The 21,202-nt window shown below is 37.1% G+C and overlaps 3 protein-coding genes and 1 long non-coding RNA gene across 5 annotated transcripts in view; all 4 read left to right on the top strand.

Moving 5' to 3' along the window:
• LOC105164098 overlaps positions 1–8,056 on the top strand; it is a gene marked incomplete in the record, with an annotated part of 9,600 nt that extends 1,544 nt beyond the window's left edge. The window contains 9 exon segments of the long non-coding RNA XR_002287274.1: positions 91–311; positions 612–747; positions 1,859–1,992; positions 2,103–2,208; positions 2,947–3,032; positions 4,210–4,398; positions 6,394–6,546; positions 7,019–7,132; positions 7,221–8,056. This is a non-coding gene — a long non-coding RNA (probable serine/threonine-protein kinase At5g41260).
• Positions 10,759–15,117, top strand: LOC110012109. 2 transcript variants are annotated; one of them, XM_020694325.1, is made up of 2 exons: positions 10,759–10,884; positions 10,965–12,338. In XM_020694325.1, exon 2 carries the CDS (start codon positions 11,013–11,015, stop codon positions 12,183–12,185), a length of 1,173 nt encoding a protein of 390 aa, XP_020549984.1. In that variant the 5' UTR covers positions 10,759–10,884; positions 10,965–11,012; the 3' UTR covers positions 12,186–12,338. The 2 variants fall into 2 exon arrangements, with proteins under 2 accessions (XP_020549984.1, XP_020549985.1); XM_020694326.1 differs by lacking the exon at positions 10,759–10,884 and adding an exon at positions 13,532–15,117 and having other exon boundaries at positions 10,893–12,225.
• Positions 16,771–17,733, top strand: LOC105164097. Its single transcript, XM_011082661.2, has 2 exons — positions 16,771–17,060; positions 17,145–17,733. The coding sequence occupies exons 1-2, from the start codon at positions 16,799–16,801 to the stop codon at positions 17,708–17,710; spliced, it is 828 nt and encodes a 275-aa protein (XP_011080963.1). The 5' UTR covers positions 16,771–16,798; the 3' UTR covers positions 17,711–17,733.
• On the top strand, positions 17,768–19,908 carry LOC110012115. The gene is made up of 2 exons (XM_020694441.1): positions 17,768–17,901; positions 18,127–19,908. Exon 2 carries the CDS (start codon positions 18,887–18,889, stop codon positions 19,811–19,813), a length of 927 nt encoding a protein of 308 aa, XP_020550100.1. The 5' UTR covers positions 17,768–17,901; positions 18,127–18,886; the 3' UTR covers positions 19,814–19,908.

The raw sequence follows: 21,202 nt of genomic DNA, 5'->3' as shown, positions 1-21,202 counted from the left end.
TGCTGGTTTGTCCAAACAGTTTCCGTTTTGGTTCCTCTTTTTACTGGGTTGGCAAACAGTCGGATTTGACAGGTGCACCATTTGCTGCAGAAAATGAGGAGAAAAGTGAAATCAGCGACTTACCTGCATTTCGTGAGTTTTCAATTGAGCAACTTAGGATGGCAACATCTGGGTTTGCCATAGAAAACATAGTTTCCGAACATGGGGAGAAAGCTCCAAATGTGGTTTATAAGGGGAAATTGGAAAACCAGAGGCGAATAGCTGTCAAGCGCTTTAATAGGTCCGCATGGCCTGATGCCCGCCAATTCATGGTAAGTAGGGGATGCATCTTGGTCAATGTCTTATTTGTTCTATAGACAATTTAAGAGATTCTATACCTTTTTGTATATCCAATTTATATCTAGTGTTATGTCCCTTGATATTCTGAGCTCCTCTTGCTGTCATTCTTCTTGAATTTTGCACAGTTAGATGTATTTTTAGCTATTTTTTAACTTGTGCGGTGTATTAAGTGGTTGAACTGAGAACAATCTGTCATTCTTCTGATGCTATTTGAGAGCGCAATGTGTACTTCAAAGCAGTATTTTAATTGAAAACTACTTAATAAACTTCAGGAAGAAGCCAAAGCTGTTGGTCAACTCCGGAACTACAGATTGGCAAATTTACTTGGATGCTGCTGCGAAGGTGATGAGAGGTTACTGGTTGCTGAATTTATGCCTAATGAGACTCTGGCGAAACATTTATTTCACTGTAAGTACTTTGTGCAATTTCTGCGTAGCTATTCCTAATTACGAATTGTTGTGCTGTTTCAATATGGCCGACAGTAGTGCCTTTACCTGTGGTATATGGAGCTCTTGGCCTGACCCAGCCTAATCTGGGTTGAATCTCGGTCCGTCAAGTTAGAGGATCCCATAGCAAATGCTTCTTAGCACTGGCTGCTCAAAAGGGCTGGTATCTCCATTGGTGCCCGTTGTGAAGCAGGCCATCCCACAACTCGACAAGAACTCTTATCTCTTAATTCTATGCTAAGAACCAAATAGCAGCATATGATTGGTTGCTGAATGCACGTGCGGAATACTAGCTTCATTTATATGCATATCATGATAAGATGTCAGTTACACTTGTGAATGATTAATTTGTTCCATGGGGACTTCAGATAATTCGAAGCATCCAATTCTATCACATTCAGGGGGATTAAAGAGAAAAAAAGGGGTCTTTAAGGTTCGATTCAGAATAACTGAGCAGTAATGGTTAATGCTGACCTCATGCTTTTGTAGGCTCAAGGGGAAGGCTTTTTCACGTCGGAACTCTTAGTCCAGCTGTTTTTTTCTGTATGGAATCTACCGGCCAATTGAAATTTGCAGGACATAAGACTTTTTTCCCTTTACTTTGTATAGCATATAAGTTTTTCTCTCGTCTCTGCTATTACATACTAATTTTTCTCAAGTTGTAAAATAGTAATAGCTGTAGTAACACATACTGTCATTAATATAATAATTCCATGCAAAAATAAATGAGTTTCTGTGGAACTACGGATCTTAGCCATTAACTAATGCTACTATGTCAAAACTGTTGATATGACTTCTAATCTAGATAGTAAAAACTTACGATAAATAGATTCATTTACTTCCTCTTGTAATTCTGCTGGGCACAGAAATGGGACATACAATTTTCAATCAGATTCTGTTGTTTTGATCTCCGTATATTGTTTGAACTTGCAACCTCTGCACTACCTTAAGTTAATATGATAATATGCATGTTGGATCCAGTATACTTTATTTTGTGCTTCTATTCTGACCTCCTTCCATTTATCTGTTCAGCCTCTTGTTCACTATTATCCTTCATTCCATGTGAAATTCAGGGGAAACACAACCTATGAAGTGGGCAATGCGGTTGAGAGTCGCTTTATATCTTGCGCAAGCATTAGAATATTGCACGAGCAAAGGGCGTGCTCTTTATCATGACCTTAATGCCTACAGAATTGTTTTTGATGATGTAAGTACCAAATTTCTTGACACATTTTTACTGCTAGAATATTACAAATTATTGACACATTTATGCTACTAATTCTTGTACTCACTGTTGAGTATTATTATATGTTACAGGATGCCAATCCCAGACTGTCATGCTTTGGTTTGATGAAGAACAGTAGAGATGGGAAAAGCTACAGTACAAACTTGGCATTTACTCCTCCCGAGTACCTAAGGACTGGTATAAAATCTTGCTCTGGAAAGTAGTATCACAATCCGAAGTTTGTAGTGAATGAATTACCAGACATTTCCCATTTAGTTTTTTAGGTATATATTGGTTTGTAGACATTGATTTACACATGGCTGAATTTGTATCTGTGTTGATTTGCAATTTCAAATTCAATCTTAAAAGTACAGTAACATTAATTCTGTTAATTTTGGTAGTCTAACTAGAATTGGTTGGTTCTATTTTGGTATTGATGTTTTATAATCAAAGATAAAGGAAACTTCTTTGTTGATTTGTAAATTACTTCAAATATAGTGTTGTAGACTTTCATGTGATAACCTGGATTTGAAGGTCGACGTGTTTAAAAGCACCAAAGTTTTTCGGGAATAGGGTAACGTTTCATCCACGTCTTCTGTTATCTCAGTTTTTAAGCCATGGAAATGTGAAATGTATTTTTGTGCATTTTCAATCCCATTAAGATGAAAATAAGTCCAGTTTAGGTTATACTTGTGCAAATCACTTCCATTTTTAGATGCTATCCGGGAATTTAGGTTATTGATACTACATGGTGTCCTTGAGTATCCTTTGTTCTTTTGAGTTGCCAATATATGCCATGCAGATTGACGGCTATCGTGCCTTAGGAATAAAGTGTCGTGAAGACTGTGAACTCTTGTCTATGTTGTATAATTTGCAATAGATCTTGGATTTTGCGGTTTGTTAATTGGTTGACATTAAACCTTCTGATTTTCTTAGGAAGGGTCACTCCAGAGAGTGTAATTTACAGCTTTGGGACGCTTTTGCTTGACCTTCTCAGTGGAAAACATATTCCACCAAGTCATGTAAGTTTTCCATGCTAAGTTTCTCTTAAAATTGCAAGACCTCTTTTGCTGGTAATAATGTATAGCTACCATTTACCAACTATTAGATATTGATTTAGAAATTATTAAATGAGAAATATGTTAGTTGTCAATAAGCTGGAAAGAAATTTCTATGGAACTTTAGATTGTCTTGTTTTGTGTTCGAGAACTCGTTAGCTGCATCTAGAGTGCCATAATTTGGACGCGTATCCACACCAGACTGCGTCCTAGTTGCACCTCTTTTATTCTTCACCTTTCTTACAATTTCCAATGTCTTGTTTCTTTAACTTTTTACATCTCTCAATAATATGCTATCTTCCATACATGGAAAGAATAATGTGTATAATTGCACTCTTGGTGCCTTTGCTCCTCATATGTATTTCCCTAGACAGAAAAATAAAATGCACTTGCCCCTGTGCTGCATACCTATCATTTCTTAGTTTGTTCTCGAATTTTAATGCTCGATGATAGTATTCAGTTCCTAAATCTGTTCGTGCAATGTGAGAAATGGTACATAAATCTCCAACCTGCTCGCCTCCTCCTTGTCTCTTCTATTCCTCTTTATAACATATATACTTGTAATGACAACTGGTACCTTGATAACTCATTTAACACAGTCTGTATTGCACTTAGAACCAGTTAGTAAATGCTAAGTTTAATTAATGATTTGGACGTTATTCACCATACAGAAAGTGAGGATTGAGTAGAACCTGAAAGAGTTAACTTTACATTGTACCGTGCTCACGGATTGCCAAAATACGTCTTCTAAGATCCACTTTTGTTGCTGAGGCTTAGTGGGCGTAACAATGTAAATGATTTGAATTAGATTACAAGTGGGTTTAGTACAGATAGCATTATAGGTGAAGATCTCACCAGGGAAGTGTAGGAACCTTTCCCTTTCTTTTTTAATTTTTTCTACTACAAGAGTTTTTCATCGTTTTTTTTTTCTTCTTTTAATTCTTCCTTTTGCCTTTCCTTTTTCCCAGTTTTTGACTGTAAATGAAACCACAATTCATATGATGGATTGTGCCTTGAGTTTTCCAAGGACGTGTCTAGTATGATTCATTATTTGATATCTGACATTCTGAGGTGTGTTGCTCTATTATGTAGCCCTATTCAATCATGTAATGACGCCCGATACTCTATGTAACTGGTGCAGGCTCTTGATTTGATAAAGGATCGCAATCTTCAAATGTTGACTGATTCTTGCTTGGAAGGTCAATTTTCCAATGATGATGGAACTGAGTTAGTGCGTCTAGCTTCAAGATGTTTACAGTATGAACCCCGTGAGAGGCCCAATCCAAGATCATTAGTTGCTGCATTGATTCCTCTTCAGAAGGAAACTGAGGTTGGTTTTTTCTAAAGGAGGGATTGCATTTAATATAATGAAACAAAGTACTTGTTTCAGATTAATAATCTGCACTATGTGATGTATGTTTCCTCATTCCCTTTCGAGTTGTGTCAAATATGTAGAGCACATAAATGCACAATGAATTAGCCTCTGAAAAACTCTTAACCTCTTATAGTAAATACACTGTTCATTTTTGTTTAGTTATTGCCATCAATTCCTCATGGTATTTTCTTGGAGTAAGTTTTTGCTTGTTTGAAGGTTATAATCTCGGCACTGATTATATGACATAAAGTATTCTGATTTTATAACATTTCTTGTGGCTGTACCTTAGCTTTGGATTGGATGATATTCCTCTCCTCTCCGGAATTCCGGTGAAATTTAAAGATTTATATTATTCATTCCATCCGCATAGATATTTGATTCATATGCTAAAAGTTTAGTACTGGAATTAAGTATGATTTGCTCTTGATCTTAATTAAAAACTTCCATTTCGGAATAGTTCTGATGTTCTTCATGTCCCCAGATCTACCTTTTTGCATATTTATTTGGTTGTCAGAGTGTCACTAACAAACTTAAGTTCTCTCACCTTGGCAGTGTTGAGTTCCTCTGATGGGAGGTATTTAAGGGAATAATTCAACTCATGTTCCTTTTTTCCGCTTGTTTTAGCATTGCATTTAAATTTTCTTCTTCAACTTGGAATCAGTAAAACTAGGCAAGGTGCATTCATTTGATTTTTGAAATTGTTATATTTAATATCAAAACATTCTCAGACATTTGAAGTGAGACTATAATAACATGATCTGATTAGGGGCATAGGTGCTCAGCGCAAATGGTATCTGTTGGGATCATTTTATTGTTGGAAGATATTGGACTTAAAGGAAACATTTGGAGTGGAGAAGTGTTCCACCCCTTCTTCACCGGAATTGAACAAACCATTGATTGCTCATGAATCTGGAAATTTTGGAATACCCTAATTCCACAAAAAGTGATGGCTATTTTTGGTTTAAGTTTAGTTTTATCTTATTTTCATTTTCAGAAATGTTTGTTCTAAGAAGTTGGTGAAGTTCCCCTGGACGAGTGTGAAAATGAATGTGTTTGGATTAGTTGATGTGATAGTTTGAAAACAAAGGTTTTGTTTACTATGCCTTTGAGTTTGCACTTTTTAAGACTTGGAATTAATGTTCTTCCTAAATGGAATTATGTTATCTGAAAATGAGGCAAATGATTTGAAAATGTCGGGATAAGGTCTGCAGTGTAGTAATATGGTGATTAAGAATTTCCAGGGCAACCTGTTCAAAAATGAGAAAAAACAAATGTGGCTATTTGGAGTCAGAAACCGTGAAAACATTTCCAGAGGGGTGAAATTGAACTTAGGTTTATGGCTCTCAAGATCTGGTTTTCCCCATCTTACACAATAATTTACTACACTTGCAATTATGTTGCTAAAATTAATTGAATGCAGTTGCATCTTGCCTTGATCTCTGGCTGATAGAAAATTTGCGGGAAAAATGCAATTTACCCCCATAGGGGTGGTAATTTGCTTTATTTTTCAAAACACAGTGGGTAATTTGCTAATTTTTTTCCCAGGGTTTTTCTCCATTCACATATCACGGGGGGTAAATTGCATTTAACCCGAAAATTTGCTTGAGTGCATAAGCCCAGTAATTAAAGCACTACAAGAGGTGAAGTAGGATGGTGTTTGTTAGATCCAGTAGGGGAAATCCAGAAAATTGTTCTAAATTGTAAGCAGAGGAACCAGATCATAGACTTAATAGCTGGATCAACAATTTCTAGTCAGTACCCTATGCGCATGGATTCTTACATCTTTATTTGTTTCATCGCTATCCATGCGGGGAAATGGAAATAATCTGTTCTCTCTTGGATTGCTTTCAGTTTTGTTCTTGTTATTGCTGAACATGCTGGTCGTAGTAAATTGTCTTTGGCTAAATGGATGTGTTCAATGGGGATAACAACCTGTACTTTTTTCTGCAGGTTCCTTCACATGTATTGATGGGTATCCCACATGGAGGAGAGGTTATGTCTCTGTCAGCCCTTGGTGAAGCATGCTTAAGAATGGATCTAACTGCCATACACGAGATATTGGAAAAACTTGGCTACAAAGATGACGAGGGAGCAGCAACTGAGGTTTGTTTCTGGTTAATTTTATTTGAAAGTTCGGTTGCCTGATCATACAAGTTGACAAGTTGTACCTATCCTTTCATCACCTACGCTATGCTTATGTTGCTCTTCAAACACCCGTCCAAATTCTGAGAGAATTCTGGCTGCCCATGAGAGCTTTGTCAAACTACTGCACAAATAAGTCTGAAGGAAAACTCTAGCTACTTATGCAACGTCATGTTTGATGGAGCGGAAGCTGCGAACTTTTTCAAATAATTCTTTTGGTTTCAGTAATGTGAAATCTCAGTTGTCTTTCTACTTGAGGTTAAAGTATTTGAGAGTACCTGTTGGATTATTCTTTGACTATAATCAATTGGTTGAGTTTAAATACATCTTACTTCGTTGAGGTGTCAACACTCACCTTCGCATCTTCATTGTCATTATAGCCTCAACAGCAGTTATGGTGTTTTGCTAACAAATAAATTTTTACCTTCTGCAGCTCTCGTTCCAGATGTGGACAAATCAAATGCAGGATACATTGAACTCAAAGAAAAAAGGTGATGTGGCTTTCCGGCATAAAGATTTTAGGGTTGCAATTGACTGTTACTCACAGGTTAGGACTTTGACTACTCCGTCTCATGATGCAATGAAAATAGTATAAAAGAAAATAATGTTTCTTATACCCGTGTCATTTTGTGCAGTTTATTGATGTCGGAACGATGGTCTCCCCAACTGTTTTTGCTCGTCGGAGTTTATCACACCTCATGAGTGATATGCCTCAGGAAGCCCTCAACGATGCAGTGCAAGCACAAGTCATATCGCCCGTTTGGCACATAGCTTCATATTTACAAGCTGCTGCTCTTTTTGCACTCGGGAGGGAGAACGAAGCACAGATTGCACTCAAAGAAGGCTCCATACTTGAAGAAAAGAGGAACACAACAACTTCCTGAGACGGGAGACTGTGTCCAGGGATTCTGCCTCTGAAGTTGCTCGTCTCCTGGACACCATACAAAACAGAAGCTTCATGGTTCAAAGAACAGAAAGATCAAACTCTCTGCAACTCTACAAACAACACTAGTATGCACGTCAACATCCATGGAAGCCGCCGTTGAAAGGATTGTTTCAGACGTTTTTCACCTTGTGTTTATTGCGGACATCTGAGTAACATTTTCCAATAAACGCAATCTAGGTAATGATTCAGTGGCATCAGGGAGGATCACCGTGTCGATATAAAGGATTGTGTTTACATGCAAATGGGCTGTTGGAGAGATTTGGCGTACTGTAATTTGTGTACAGTGCTCATCTGAGGTTGGCTGGTTTTCTCTTTGTGTTTGGTTACTACATTTCTTGTCCGTGGGTTTATTGTGGAGATAATTTATTCGATTCGCTAAATTGCTTGTAATTGTCGTAGTTCTCTGAGACTTGAATTGGGTTAAAATAGGATTGGATTGAGCCAACTGCTTTGAGACTTGAATTTCATTTCCGAAACTTTTCACTGAAATGAAGTTGTTTTTAAGCTGCAGAAGCATTTATTTTTCTTACTCTTTGTTTTCTTCTTTCAAGAAACATAAGACCGAAGTTGCTGTGAAGTTGCGAATGGATTTGTGGGAATCAATGTATCTTACAAGATATTTGAGAACTTGTACAAGTGCGCCAAGAAAATTATTCCCCAGATAAACAAATGTCCAATTGAGTTGTTGTCTCTGGGGTTTTCAACCAAGAATCGATTCCTTACCCTTATTTCCACTTTTCATCTCTCATGGTCACTTCCTCGTAGAAAAATACAAGAAGTTGTAGTAATGGAGATTCCGGCATGGCGATGGTTCTCCTTCTGGGCGCTTATCAGCGTCATGTTCTTACATTTCGAGTTCTACGCTCTGGACGAGATAGATCTCTCCATTGTCTCTCTTCAAGCATTCCTTAGCCGTTTCCTGCTGCCATTCACCCAGACACGTTCTCATATTTCGTCCACACTCGATGCACTTCCTTGGATCACGTTATCTCTGGGTGCTTTGCGGAGGTATTCCGGATATCTTTTACAACGGCGACCCGGTGAAATTTCTGGGTTGCTATTCATATCTCATGCTTCATTTCTTGCCTGGCTATTTCGAGTTCCAGAATTGAGTTCTTTCGCCTTCGAGTGCACAGCGCTTTTAGTGTACACGTTTTATCAATCTGAATTTTTTCCATGTCTCCGCCTTGATTAACTTCTTCGTCGTTCCTCTCGGAGGATCCTACTTAACCTGGGAGCAAAAGGCCGGAATGGGCATCCACATGGCCGGCGACTCGTCGCTGTATCTAGTCCGTAGCAATGGCACTAAATTCTTTCCAACTTTGATGATTCTCATTTCGCTTTTCACGTCTGCCTTGTGGCAGCACTTTACGTGTTGGACCCGCTCACCTCTGTTTCCGGGGATCCGTTGTCGGGGGACGTACGCTTCCAGAACTTGCTCTCCCTGGCTGGAAAAAGGTTGACGGATACTTTCCAGGGCTTGAAGGAGAAGAGAACAGGGAAATTCATGGAGTTTGCAGTCGTCTTTCCCAGAATTTCTTCAGACTAACGTCGTTCAATCAGGTGGAAGCGTTCCTCTACTTGACGGTTGGGTGGGCGGCCAACCTCACCTTGCTCGGCGTCTCCTCAATTTCCTACTTGGTAACGTGATCGTGGGCTGTACGGTGAGTCAGTTCGGGTCCGGGGAACTACCTGGCTTATGTACGGTGCTTCTCTTCTTCTGTTTGAACCGAGGAGGAGATCACGCCAGAATTGCTTTACCATTTGTGGACAGGGGAGGAGAACTCGCCAGAGTTGTTCTACCAATTGTGGACAGAAGAGGAGATCAAGGCAAAGTTATTTTTTGGTAAAACTGATGAAGAAATTGCTGGATTCAGATATCAACTAAATTAGAATATATTCTAAGGTTAGATAGTTCCAACTTTGTTTTTCTTGTACAGATTCCAAAAGTTTTGAATCCGGTCGTGTTAGAAGAGACCACCATTACTGTCCAAAGATTTGTCCTCCTCCATTCCCAGCAAGAATGTTTGTTGGAATGGGTTGTTTGTGGCGTTGGCTTCCTCGTAGCTTTTGTACATGCTCTGTGAAAATTCAGTGTTTTTCATATGAATTTATACTTATATAAGTCGTGAATCATTAAATTAATACATGATAACAATATTATGAGTGATCTAACAACTAAAATTCATAATTTAAGTGGGTACAAACTCATATGCCCGGCATCATCGACTCCTATACAGTGGTGGTAAGAAAAAAGTATTCTCCAAATAAATGAAAGACACCCATTCTTGACATTGCATATGTTCAAAAAATTTGATCCTATTTTCTCCTATAAATTATAGTTGCTAAAGATAATGAAACCCCGCTTCTTACTTATGCAGTATATACCAAATTTCCTCTGTAGTTTACTTGGCCACAAAATTCTGTTATTGCCTTTTAGTCAACCCATAGAAGTAGGGTCTTAAATAATTCTAATTATTATTCTAGGTCGTTATTAGCAAGTTCAAAATATTGTGTTTGAATTTGATTTCATTATTAATATAATCGATTTCAAAAATAATTTTTAAATATATCAAATATAAATCGAGTTCGAGTAATTTGTTACTTTTAAGTATACTATATCATTTTTACACTAATCTAATCGGAATTCAAAAGTTTACCTACCAAAAAATTTTGTTCAAGTGAAGTTGTTAAATTTAACAAATTCAATTAAAATAAGATTTTATCAATTAATTTTAATTAAGTATCAAATAATTTAACTTATTCTAAAAAGATGATGAATGATGAAGTTGAAGCATCAACATGTGAATAACACATTCAAATTCAATCAAGAAAGTGGGGAGTGCGTGATACCATACTTGCCGAGCTTGTTTCAAGCCATAGAGTGCTGTGCAAAATCTGCAAACATGAGAAGGATAGTTCTTATCAACTCAAGAATGATCATATTGCTATAATTATTATATATTCAGATATCAACTCAAGAAAAATATTCTAAACTTGGTTTAAATATATTAATTATCATATTATAATTTATACTATTACTATTGTACTATTATAAAGAAAGAAAGTGGCGCGGACACAAAGTGACAATTTTTGTACATGTGCCTCAATTTTTTTGTAATTGAAAAATACATAAGATAATTATTTTATTTAACTTTTTATACGACATGCCACAGCTGCTAGTTATTGTACAAGTGTACCAAGAAAATGATTAGAACGTAAACAAAGGCAATTATTTCTTGATCGGAGAAAATATTGTCCAATTTACTTGTAGTCAACTCATGGCCGTGGAAAATTTCAATCAAGAATCGACTCCCCACCCTTAGAAATCTTTCATCCATATTATATGCGAAGTGATTACAATAACATATTTCTAAATTTTCATAGCACTGACTTGGTCATTGAAGACGAACTGATCTGTTGGTACTTGCAGGTTGTTAATGTAAAGAAAAGAAGAACACAAGAGAAGCTGCAATTATCAATGGAGATTCCGGCATGGTGGTGGTTCTCCTTCTGGGCTCTTATCAGCATCACATTTTTACATCTTGGATTCTATGCTCTGGACAAAGCAGATCTCTCTCGCTCAGTTTCCCCGGTCGTTATGTCTCTCTTCAAGCATTCTCTAGCCGTTTCCTGCTGCCATTCATCCAGCTACGCCCTCATATTTCGTCCACAGTCGAAGCTCACAATCGAATTACGGTATCTCTGGGTGCTTTACGGAGGCCTTCCGTTTCTCCTTTTGAGCGATAAAGATGGAATAATTATATGGGGTTGCTTGCTATGGGCCATGATTAAGTTCTCCGCCTGGCCATTTCGTTTTCCAGAGTTGAGTTTTTTCGCCGACAGGTTTTCCCTGTTTCTGTTATATACGTTTTTCCACAGTGATTTTTTTCCGTGGATGTGTTTCCCAGTCTCCACCTTCGTTAACTTCTTCCTCGTACCTTTCGGAGGATACTATTTGACCCGGGAACAAAAGGCTGGAATTCGCATTCACATGGCCGTCGAATCATCGCTGTATCTAGTCCGTGGCAATAGCACTAAATTCTTCCCTGTTTTGGTGCTTCTCATTTCGCTTTTCACTTCCGCCCTTTGGGCTGCGCTTTTAGGGCTGGACCCTCTCTCCTGTGTTTCCGGGGATCCGTTGTCGGGGGATGTACGCTTCCAAAACTTGCTCTCCCTGGCTGGAAAAAGGTTGACGGATACTTTCCGGGTCTTGAAGGAGAAGAAAACATGGAAATTCATTGAGTTTGCAGTTGGGATTGTGGGCACCGCTCTTTTCCAGAATTTCTTCAGACTAACGTCGTTCAGTCAGGTGGAAGCGTTCTTCTACTTGGCGGTTGTGTGGGTGGCAAACCTCGCCCTGCTCGGCGTTTCCTGTGATTTCGGGGTTTTCAATTTTCTACTGGGGAACGTGATCGTGGGTTGTATGGTGAGTGAGTTGGGGCTTCGTCGGGGCACTACCTGGCTTGCGTGCGGTGCTTCTCTTCTTCTATTTGGTCTGCGCCTCAAGCTGGAGTCACTGAGATTTCTGGACAGTGGAGGAGAACATGCCGGAGTTAGCTTACCATTTGTGGATAGAGGAGGGGAACTAGCCAGAGTTATTTCACCAATTGTGGACAGAAGAGGAGATGAAGCCAAAGTTATTTTATGGTAAAACTGAAGAAGAAGAAATTTGCTGGATTCAGACATCTAAGGTTAGTTTAGATCAGTTAGTTTCAACTTTGTTCTAAATCCAGGTAGTGTTAGAACAGACCACTATAACTATCTTGGGATTTTTATTTTTTATTTTTGTGGAAGACGCTAATTTGACTAAATCGAAAAGACATGATCATTCTGAAGTTGGCCTAGAATCTACTATAAGAAAAGCTTCTACATGTATTTTCTTAATGAAATAACTGAATCAAATAATGATAATTAATTCAGTTAGGTGGGATATATTATTTATTTCGTTAAAAAGACTATGCCTGACTTTTTGAATTTTCATATTATTGGCAGTTTGGAGTATCTCACTATATAGTATTTGAGGAATAGGTGAAGAATTTGAGTAAAATTTTTAAAAATCAATAAAAGTAGTTTTGAGAATGATGCATGTTTTAATAAAACATACTTTGAGGGTAAAATGAAAGTATTGGGTGACAGCGGTCGGTACGCATCCAGATCAGCCCTAGCCGATTCGAGAGTATCGAACGATACCAAATATTTCTAAAATTATTATAATATATCAACGATATTATTCAATGTTATCCGATATTATTGCGTATATAATAATTATCACTATAATCTGATATTATTGATAATAATATCGAATAATATCGCTAATCACATGAAAATAATACACAATCTGAATAAATGAGCTAGAAATTTGAAAATTTCCAAGATCAAATCAAAGCGTCTTTCCACTGCGGAAGCTATTTTATCAGCGCGAGGTGTAGAAATGTCTTATGTGTGTTAAGTTGAGAAATGGCCAAGATAACTTTACAGAGTGAGACGCAGTAACTACTCAACTAATCTACCGACTCACCTGCCAACTCAAAATTGAAAATTAAGAAAAAAAAAAAAACAAAAGAGAAAACGTTGACCCAAGTTTATAAATAAATAGAAATGCGGTGCGTGGTCATCTTCTTTCCTTAATTTGTTGAAAAATTTTAGTTCCAACCCGATTTGATTAAATAGAATCAATTATGACGAATCACATAGTACATATATCGCACTTGCTTTCTAATTAATCAGATTTACACAAACTTGATCTGAATTAGAATTTTTCCAATTTGCTTCTCTCCTTCTTTAGCTTCTTTATAATATAGATACAAAACTGAATCAGATAGCCGTATTTCAATAAATCAATTACATGGCTTATAAAAGAGCGCGAAATGAGAAGAGGAGTTGAGCGAAACACAGAGCATGCGTTCGCTGATTGTCATATCCATAATTTTGCATAAATTATTAACAATTATGTAATTATATTTTGTGTGTTTATATCTTGTTATTGTGTATTTGTAGAAATTTGCACAAGAAGAACAAGCGAAGAAAAATTGAGCACAGGAAGCCATGGGGATTTTCTATCCTCTGTTCTCTAAAATATCTGCAAAAACTTGTACGGAGAAGAAGAAAGAAAACGTTAAAATACTGGCCCAACTTTGAACTATGTGTATACTTTATGATGTAAATTGTATTTAACCCTTAAAAATATGAAAGTGCGCATTGTTGCAAATAGGAAGCCCGGCCCGTAGCTTCTCAATTTATATGTCTCACAAGAATTGGTCTCAACATCCGGTTTCCTTTTAGTTTAAGAAAAATAGACGACCAAGTGAGGGACAAGAAGTTGCAGTGATGGAGATCCCGGTTCTTCTCGTTCTGGTCACTTATCAGCATCACATTCTTGCATCTCGGATTCTACGCTCTGGACAAAACAGATCTCATCAACTCGGTTCCCTCCGTCGTTATGTCTCTTTTCAAGCATTCTCTAGCCATTTCTTGCTGCCGTTCATCCAGCTGTGCTCTCATTTTTCGTTCACTGCCGAGGCTCTCCATAGAAGGACGCTATTTCTGGGTGATATGGGGAGGTGTTGAGATTCTCTTATACAGAACGGAGCTCGGTGATACTATTTTATGGGTACTCTTGCTAAGGCCCGTGATCACTAAGTTCTTGGCTTGGCTACTTCGTTTTCGTCCGGAGTCCAAGGTGTTTGACCTTGACAGACTTTTCCCGATCATGTTTATCACGGTTTTACGGTGAATTCTTCCCTTTGGTGTATTATTTCCCAGGCTTCACCTTGATTAACCTCATCTTCATCGATAACCTTGGAAACGATTTGACGCGGGAACAAAAAGCCGGAATCGGCGTCCATATGGCCGTCGAATCGTCACTATTTCTATTCAGCACTAAACTCTCCCCTATGTTAGGGCTTGTCGTTTCGTTTTTCACTTCTGCCTTCTGGCATCGCTTTCCGGGCCGTACACTTTCATCTGTGTTTCTTGGAATCCGTAGTCGGGGTCGAAAGCTCTCGGGAACTGCTGGCAATGGCTGGAAACAAACTGAAGCAGACTTACTCCAACTTGAAGGAGAAGAATACAGCGAAATTCATTGAATTTGCAGTGGGGGATGTGGGCACTGTTCATTTCCAGTATTTTTTCAGCTAACGACGTTCAGTCAGGTGGCGGCGTTCTTGTACTTGGCGGTGGCGTGGATGGCCAACCTCGCCTTGCTCGGCGTTTCCTGTGATCTCGGGGTCTTCAATTTTCTGCTCTTGAACGTGATCGTGGGTTGTATGGAGAGTCATTTCGGACTCCAGGGTGCAACTTGGCTTGCTTTTGGTGCTTCTCTTGTTCTGTTCGGTTTGCGTCTGAAGATGGAGTCCCTGACATTTCTGAACTGAGAAGAACAAACCCAAGTTGTTTTATGGTAAAGCTGAAGTTTAATAATTGCTGGACTCAGATATTAAATTCAAGAAAATATTCCAAGCTTAGTAGTTAGTTTAGATCACCAATTTGGAACAAAATTTTTTACTCAAAATCAAGTTCTCTTAGTATACGCGACAAATATATTATATTTATTATATAATTAGTTTAAATTCGATCAAAACTCAATTTGAGTTAAAATTTCTCCTTCCAACTTTTCTTTTTCATCTTCAGATTTCAAATACTTTTGATCCCAAATGGTGCAAGAAGAAGAGACTAGAATTATTGTAGAAAGGTTTAATTTAGATGGTATGCTTTGAACTGATTGAATATCCTATTGCAATTCATATTTCTTTTACATATATATATGCCACGTTTGTAAAATTTTTCCTTAGATAATATTAATGATCTAACTTTATACACGTAATATATGTACAGAAAATGAAATATAAGATACAATAAGAATTGTAATAAAAAAAAAAAATTCAATTGGATGCTCTGAATGTATGTGTTTGTTATTGCTCTTGTTACTTTGTTTAAATTGTATATTTATCATAGGAGTATTTTGAATCAATTGAATCTTGCTTTGAATTAAAATTTATCGCAATGGGTGTTTCATAAGAATACATATGTAGTGATAATTTAGCTTATTTATTTTAATCTTGTAAAAATAAGAAAATATTGAGATAATGTTGTTTTAAGAATTCGTAAAAATAATGAAAGCTGTTATGGTAAATAATGACTTGTTCCAAAGTCGTCATTTAATTTGTTTATTGCTACGACGACTTAAGGTTAATTTTTTAATTTTTCTTTTATACATTAAGTTGTTGAGGTAATATCAAGTTTCTTCTTATTCTTTTTTTTTTTTTTAAAAAAATGAATTAACGAACTTATATTTTTTTAATTAGTAAAAATTTTACTAACTACATTAAGTTGTTGAGGTAATATCAAGTTTCTTCTTATTCTTTTTTTTTTTTTTAAAAAAATGAATTAACGAACTTATATTTTTTTAATTAGTAAAAATTTTACTAACAAATCTCTTAAAAAGCTCTTAGATTTGAAATCCAATTTTAATATTTATAAATAAATTCTAATAATTATATATTTTTGGCCAATGACATTTGATAGAGTACATATTATTTAATAACAAAAAGTAAAATTTACAACCTTGACTGCCACGTCATTTAAATTCATCGAAAATCTAATTTAGGTGTTGACATGACTCATGAAATGAAATTTTTTTGACAAATCAGGCAAAAAAAACTATAATTTTTATAATTTTTAAAATTATAAGATCAAATTACAAATTTTAATTTGAACATAACTGAAATTGTCACCGCTCTAACTTAGATGACTTAAATTGCAATTTTTTCATATATTTCTCACCATCAAATATATTCAAACTAAGACTCCATCATGACTTTGAGGTTTTCAACATTATTTGAAGTAATATTTTAAAAATGGGAGAAAATTGATTGGATAATTGGGTTTGGCCGAAATTGAATTAGTTATATGATAAGTATAATATATTTATCATGTGATTAATTGTATATTTTAAGAAAAATGATAAATTACATGACAAGTGTATCATATTTGATGTGTAATAGATTTACTTCACCCAAATTGGGTTAGAATATTTTTTTGATTTTAATAAATTGAACATAAAAAATCAATATATACATCTAATTACATATTAATAATAATAATACCAGAATTTGGCTGAATTCAACGTAATAAACATGTCAACCATATTTGTTGGAATCCCATTTCTCAGATGATTCCTCCAAATTGTTTGCTGTATGTAATAAAATCTCAGTCCGTCGTCGACTCCCAAATTGAACAGAGAAAGCAAGAAAGAAGTACAAAGAAATGGAGATTCCAAGATGGTCGTATTTCTTGTTTTGGGCCACTATTGGCGTTGTCTTCTCAAGACTAGGGTTTAATGCTTTAGATAAAACAGAGCTCTCGAACGCCGTCCCCCCGCCGGTTCTCTCTTTCTTCAAGCACTCTCTTGCTATCTCTACCGCCTATTCATCCATCCATGCTTTCCTATTTTCTCCACCGCGGAAGCCCATCAACAAATGGATCCTGTTATATGCTGTCATAATCTGGATCGTTATCTATTACCCTGGTAGATTTCAATTTTGGTACTTCTGGGTTTTCACATTGTATAACTTGAGTAGTTTCTTTCTCTTGATTTGCATTCATCGATTAGTCTCCACTCAGGAAGGTCCTGACCACAAAACCGCATTGATAGCTCACTTGGCTGTCGGATCATCAATGCTATTAGTCGGCGACAGGAAAAAGTTCCTCCCCTGTGCCGTTTCCAGCATTGCGCTTCTCATATCTGTCCCGTGCTTGGCTATGTCCGAGAACGAAACCTTTCATAAACTGATGCGGTTGGTCGCCAGGGCGAACACCGTTGTGTTGAGTTTGAAGGAGAAGAGCGGGAAATTGACTGAATTTGCAGTTGGAATGGTGGGCACGATTCTTTTCCAGAACTTCTTCAGGTTAACCTCGTTCAATCATGTCGTCGCGTTCCTTTACTTTGCAGTGGGCTGGCTTGCCAATCTTGCACTGCTTCGGCCCTCTGATGACCTGGGGATCTTCAATTTTTTGCTGAGCAATGTGGTTGTGGGGTGCACGGTGAGTCAGTTCGGGCTCCGGCCTACAACTTGGCTTGTGTATGGTGGTTCTATTCTCCTCTTCGGTTTGCGTCTCAAGATCCAGGCGCTGACCCTCGTTGATAATGGTGAAGAAGATCAAGTTATTGTGTTGTAAAGTTGAAGTTTCTAGTTATGTTCCATGCGAGTAGGAGTTTCTTCATGCAACTTACAATAGGAATGGAGCCACCTCAACTTAAATGTTGTCTTTGGCCTGTGATAGGGATAAAGTGGTGGGTTGAACGATATACCAGTGATCCTTCTGGTCTAATATGACGAAACATACACATTCGGAGAGTTTGGTTGTAGGTATAGGTTTGCGTTTTCTAGAGGCTAGTTCATATTTAATCAGTTTTTTATTTTCTTAGGGTAAATTAAAAATTACAGAAAATTGATTTACATCCCATAACTTAATTCATTTCGATTTTAGTTCTATTATTTTACCACTCAACAGGTTCGGTCCCACAAGTAAAAAAGATTGCAATTTACGTCCATCTTCCTCTGCCATCATCAGCTTACACCTTCATTCAACAGGTAAAGATTCAGGGCGACTAATTCTACACAGATGGAACGACTTTGCGGATCCTGCGGAGGATTCCTTGCAAGAAATGCTACCAGCTGCTGCCCAGAAGAAGGAAAACACATCATTTCTTGAAGAAGAGGAGAGGGAAGTTGATACGATTAATGTTCAGGTACTGGGAGAATTCTATTCCAGAGGGAAAATTAGTCGAGCTGGCGGAGGATATTGGGAGTAAGGTAAAAAGCTGATTGAATTTGCAATTGGATGGTAGACACTATTCTTTTCCAGAATTATAGCTTCTGAAAAACTGTTGGTCTATCGCGTGTCGTGGGTAAATTTTAACTCAGATTGGATTTGGTCGCATCTAAATTAATTATATGACAAATACGTTCAGAAAAAGTGACCAATCACATAACAATTATATCATACTTGCTCTGTGATTTATTTAATTAGATTGGACCTGATTTGGGTAATTTTACGGTGTAGTGTAGTAGTCTGAAAACGATTTCGTTGATGTTATGCACAGACTACAGGGAGATCTAGTCAACAATTAACAAAATCGCGTATGTATATTCTAAAGTCAAAGTTCTTGATGATTGAACGGATTATCTTAATACAACGCGTGAATCTTCATCAATACTCAACCATGTTACCCCATGTCAACCATAGTACCCTGAATCCCATTTCCCAGTTGTTTCCTCCAATTTGTTGCAAGTATCAGTCCCTCATGGAACTCCATCTGACCCCAAGAAAGCAAGAAAAAGAAACAAAAAAATGGAGATTCCAGCATGGGCGTATTACTTCATCTGGGCTACCATCGGCGTCGTCTCCTCAAGACTAGGATTCAATGCTTTAGACAAAATAGACCTCTCGAACTCTATCTCCCCACTGGTTCTTTCTATCTTCAAGCACTCTCTAGCTGTCTCCGCCTGCTACTCATCCATCCACCCTTTCCTGTTTTCTCCACCCTTGAAGCCCATCAGCAAATGTGTCATTCTTTTCACTATCATAATTTGGATCACAATCTATTACCCTGGTGCATCTCTCCCATTATGGTATTTCTTGATGTTCACCTGGTATAACTTCATCTGTTTCTGTTTCGCCATGTTTGATCCAAGACTACCCTCCACCTTAATCGGCTCCGGGTGCAAATCCGCATTTATCGTCCACTTAGTTGTCGGATCATCAATGGTCTTAGTCGGCGACCAGAAAAAATTCTTCCGTTGTTCCGTCCCCAGCATTGTGCTTCTCTTATCCTTCTCCTGCCTGGCCACGTCCGAGAGCGAAACCTTTCATAAACTGCTGTCGCTAGCCACCAGGGCGAGCGGCATTCTGTCGAGGTTGAAGGAGAGGAATAGGGAGTTCATTGAATTTGCAGTTGGGATGGTGGGCACTATTCTTTTCCAGAACTTCTTCAAATTAACGTCGTTCAATCATGTCGTCGCGTTTCTCTACTTCACTGTGACCTGGCTGGCTAATCTTGCGCTGGTTCGTCCTTCCGATGATCACGGGATTTTTGGTTTTCTGCTGACCAATGTGATCGTGGGGTGTACGGTGAGTCAGTTCGGGCTCCGGGGCACTACATGGCTTGTGTACGGCGCTTCTCTTCTCCTCTTCGGTCTGCGTGTCAAGATCCAGGCACTGCCCCTGGTTTTTAATGATAGAGAACAACAGGTTATTGTGTGGTCAAATTGGGAGTGAAGGAACTTTTTGGATGAGTGTAGCCTATTTTTAGAAGGATAAATTCTAATTTAAATTGTGTTGGGTTAACTATTATAATATATTTGTTGTACGATTAAAAAAAATGATCAAATATATAGTAAATGTATCATACTTGTTATGTAATTAATTTGATTCGATCAAATCTAATTTGAGTAAGATTTAATGAAATAAAAAACAAAAAAGTCTGTGAAGGTAAACAATGTGCCCAACATCAGTAAAATATGAAATATGTTTAGAAAGATATATATTTAATTACATTGCGTCAATTGAATACTTTTGTGTACATATAGTTTCACAACTTAATTTTCTTTCTAGATAACATCATTTTATTTTACTCACAATTATATACTAATATACTATGTTTTTAATCTGAATAAAATTATTTATTTTTAACTAACATATCCAAGCTGTATCATACCCTTTTTCTTAAATTGTTTTATATTTTTATATCTGAATCCCTCGTGTTCGTATTCGTGTTCATACAACATAATTTGCAGACTCAAGAGCAAAGGTTGGTTTTTTTCATAGAAGAATCAAAATTGATTTTCCAACTTATTAATTATTGTAAAGTCTACACGTTGAAAAGAGGCCAGTGGGCTGGACCAAAACAAACTATCGTGCACTGCCAATGCAAAGGCCCAGCAAAATCTCATACTGGATTTTTTGCCTAAAAGGGCATAACGCCGCAATCTGGGCTATACCAAGGGCACACACCCAATGTGTTCTATTTCTCTACCTTAATAATTGTGAAAATAGTAATGGATTACGTGCTAATTACGAATCAATGATGATCGCGTAATTCATATATGTACCATATCGTATTCAAATCTCTATAATTGTATTGATTTGGGTTGGGGATTGAGGTCACTTTCAACATATTTTAGATGAAGTATGAAATTTGATAAAATAAGAGATTGTTAGATTTATTGGGAGGTTCGTAGCTAAAATTTTCAATACTTAAGTCAGTTTGAGATCAAATAAGATATTTAATGTTGTTTATTTTGTAATAAAGTGTCACTTGTTATAAATAGAATGCAATGAATATTTATAGGACTAAATGCACCAACTTACATAATTCATGTATCATAATCTTCAGTCAAGAGCTATCAGGGAATCTACGTCCATTGTCCTAGGTCCATTCGAGTTGTTCATAGGAGCGAGTTGGGTTGAATGACCCAATCCAGAGGATGGGAACATGGTTCTTGTACCTTTGAGATATTTTATCCCTTAAAGAGGGATATTTATATCGTTTAGTAAGTATTCGAGATATATTCCTATCATGTCTTTATACTAATATATATGGAAGGCCTTTTTCTTCATAAATAACGATTATGACTCTGCGAAACCAATTTTATTGCTATGTTGATA

The sequence above is a fragment of the Sesamum indicum genome, linkage group LG6 (assembly GCF_000512975.1).
Source record: "Sesamum indicum cultivar Zhongzhi No. 13 linkage group LG6, S_indicum_v1.0, whole genome shotgun sequence".
NCBI lineage: Eukaryota > Viridiplantae > Streptophyta > Magnoliopsida > Lamiales > Pedaliaceae > Sesamum > Sesamum indicum.
Note: the sequence above shows the minus strand (reverse complement) of the source record. Positions and strands in the feature narration are given on the sequence as shown.

Excerpts from the sequence above, each read along its gene's own strand:
- LOC110012109 (XM_020694326.1), top strand. The coding sequence starts at position 11,013 with ATGGAGATTCCGGCATGGTGGTGGTTCTCCTTCTGGGCTCTTATCAGC.
- LOC110012115 (XM_020694441.1), top strand. The coding sequence starts at position 18,887 with ATGGAGATTCCAGCATGGGCGTATTACTTCATCTGGGCTACCATCGGC.
- LOC105164097 (XM_011082661.2), top strand. The coding sequence starts at position 16,799 with ATGGAGATTCCAAGATGGTCGTATTTCTTGTTTTGGGCCACTATTGGC. Across the intron at positions 17,061-17,144 it reads GATCGTTATCTATTACCCTG|TCTCCACTCAGGAAGGTCCT; the intron begins GTAGATTTCAAT and ends TTCATCGATTAG.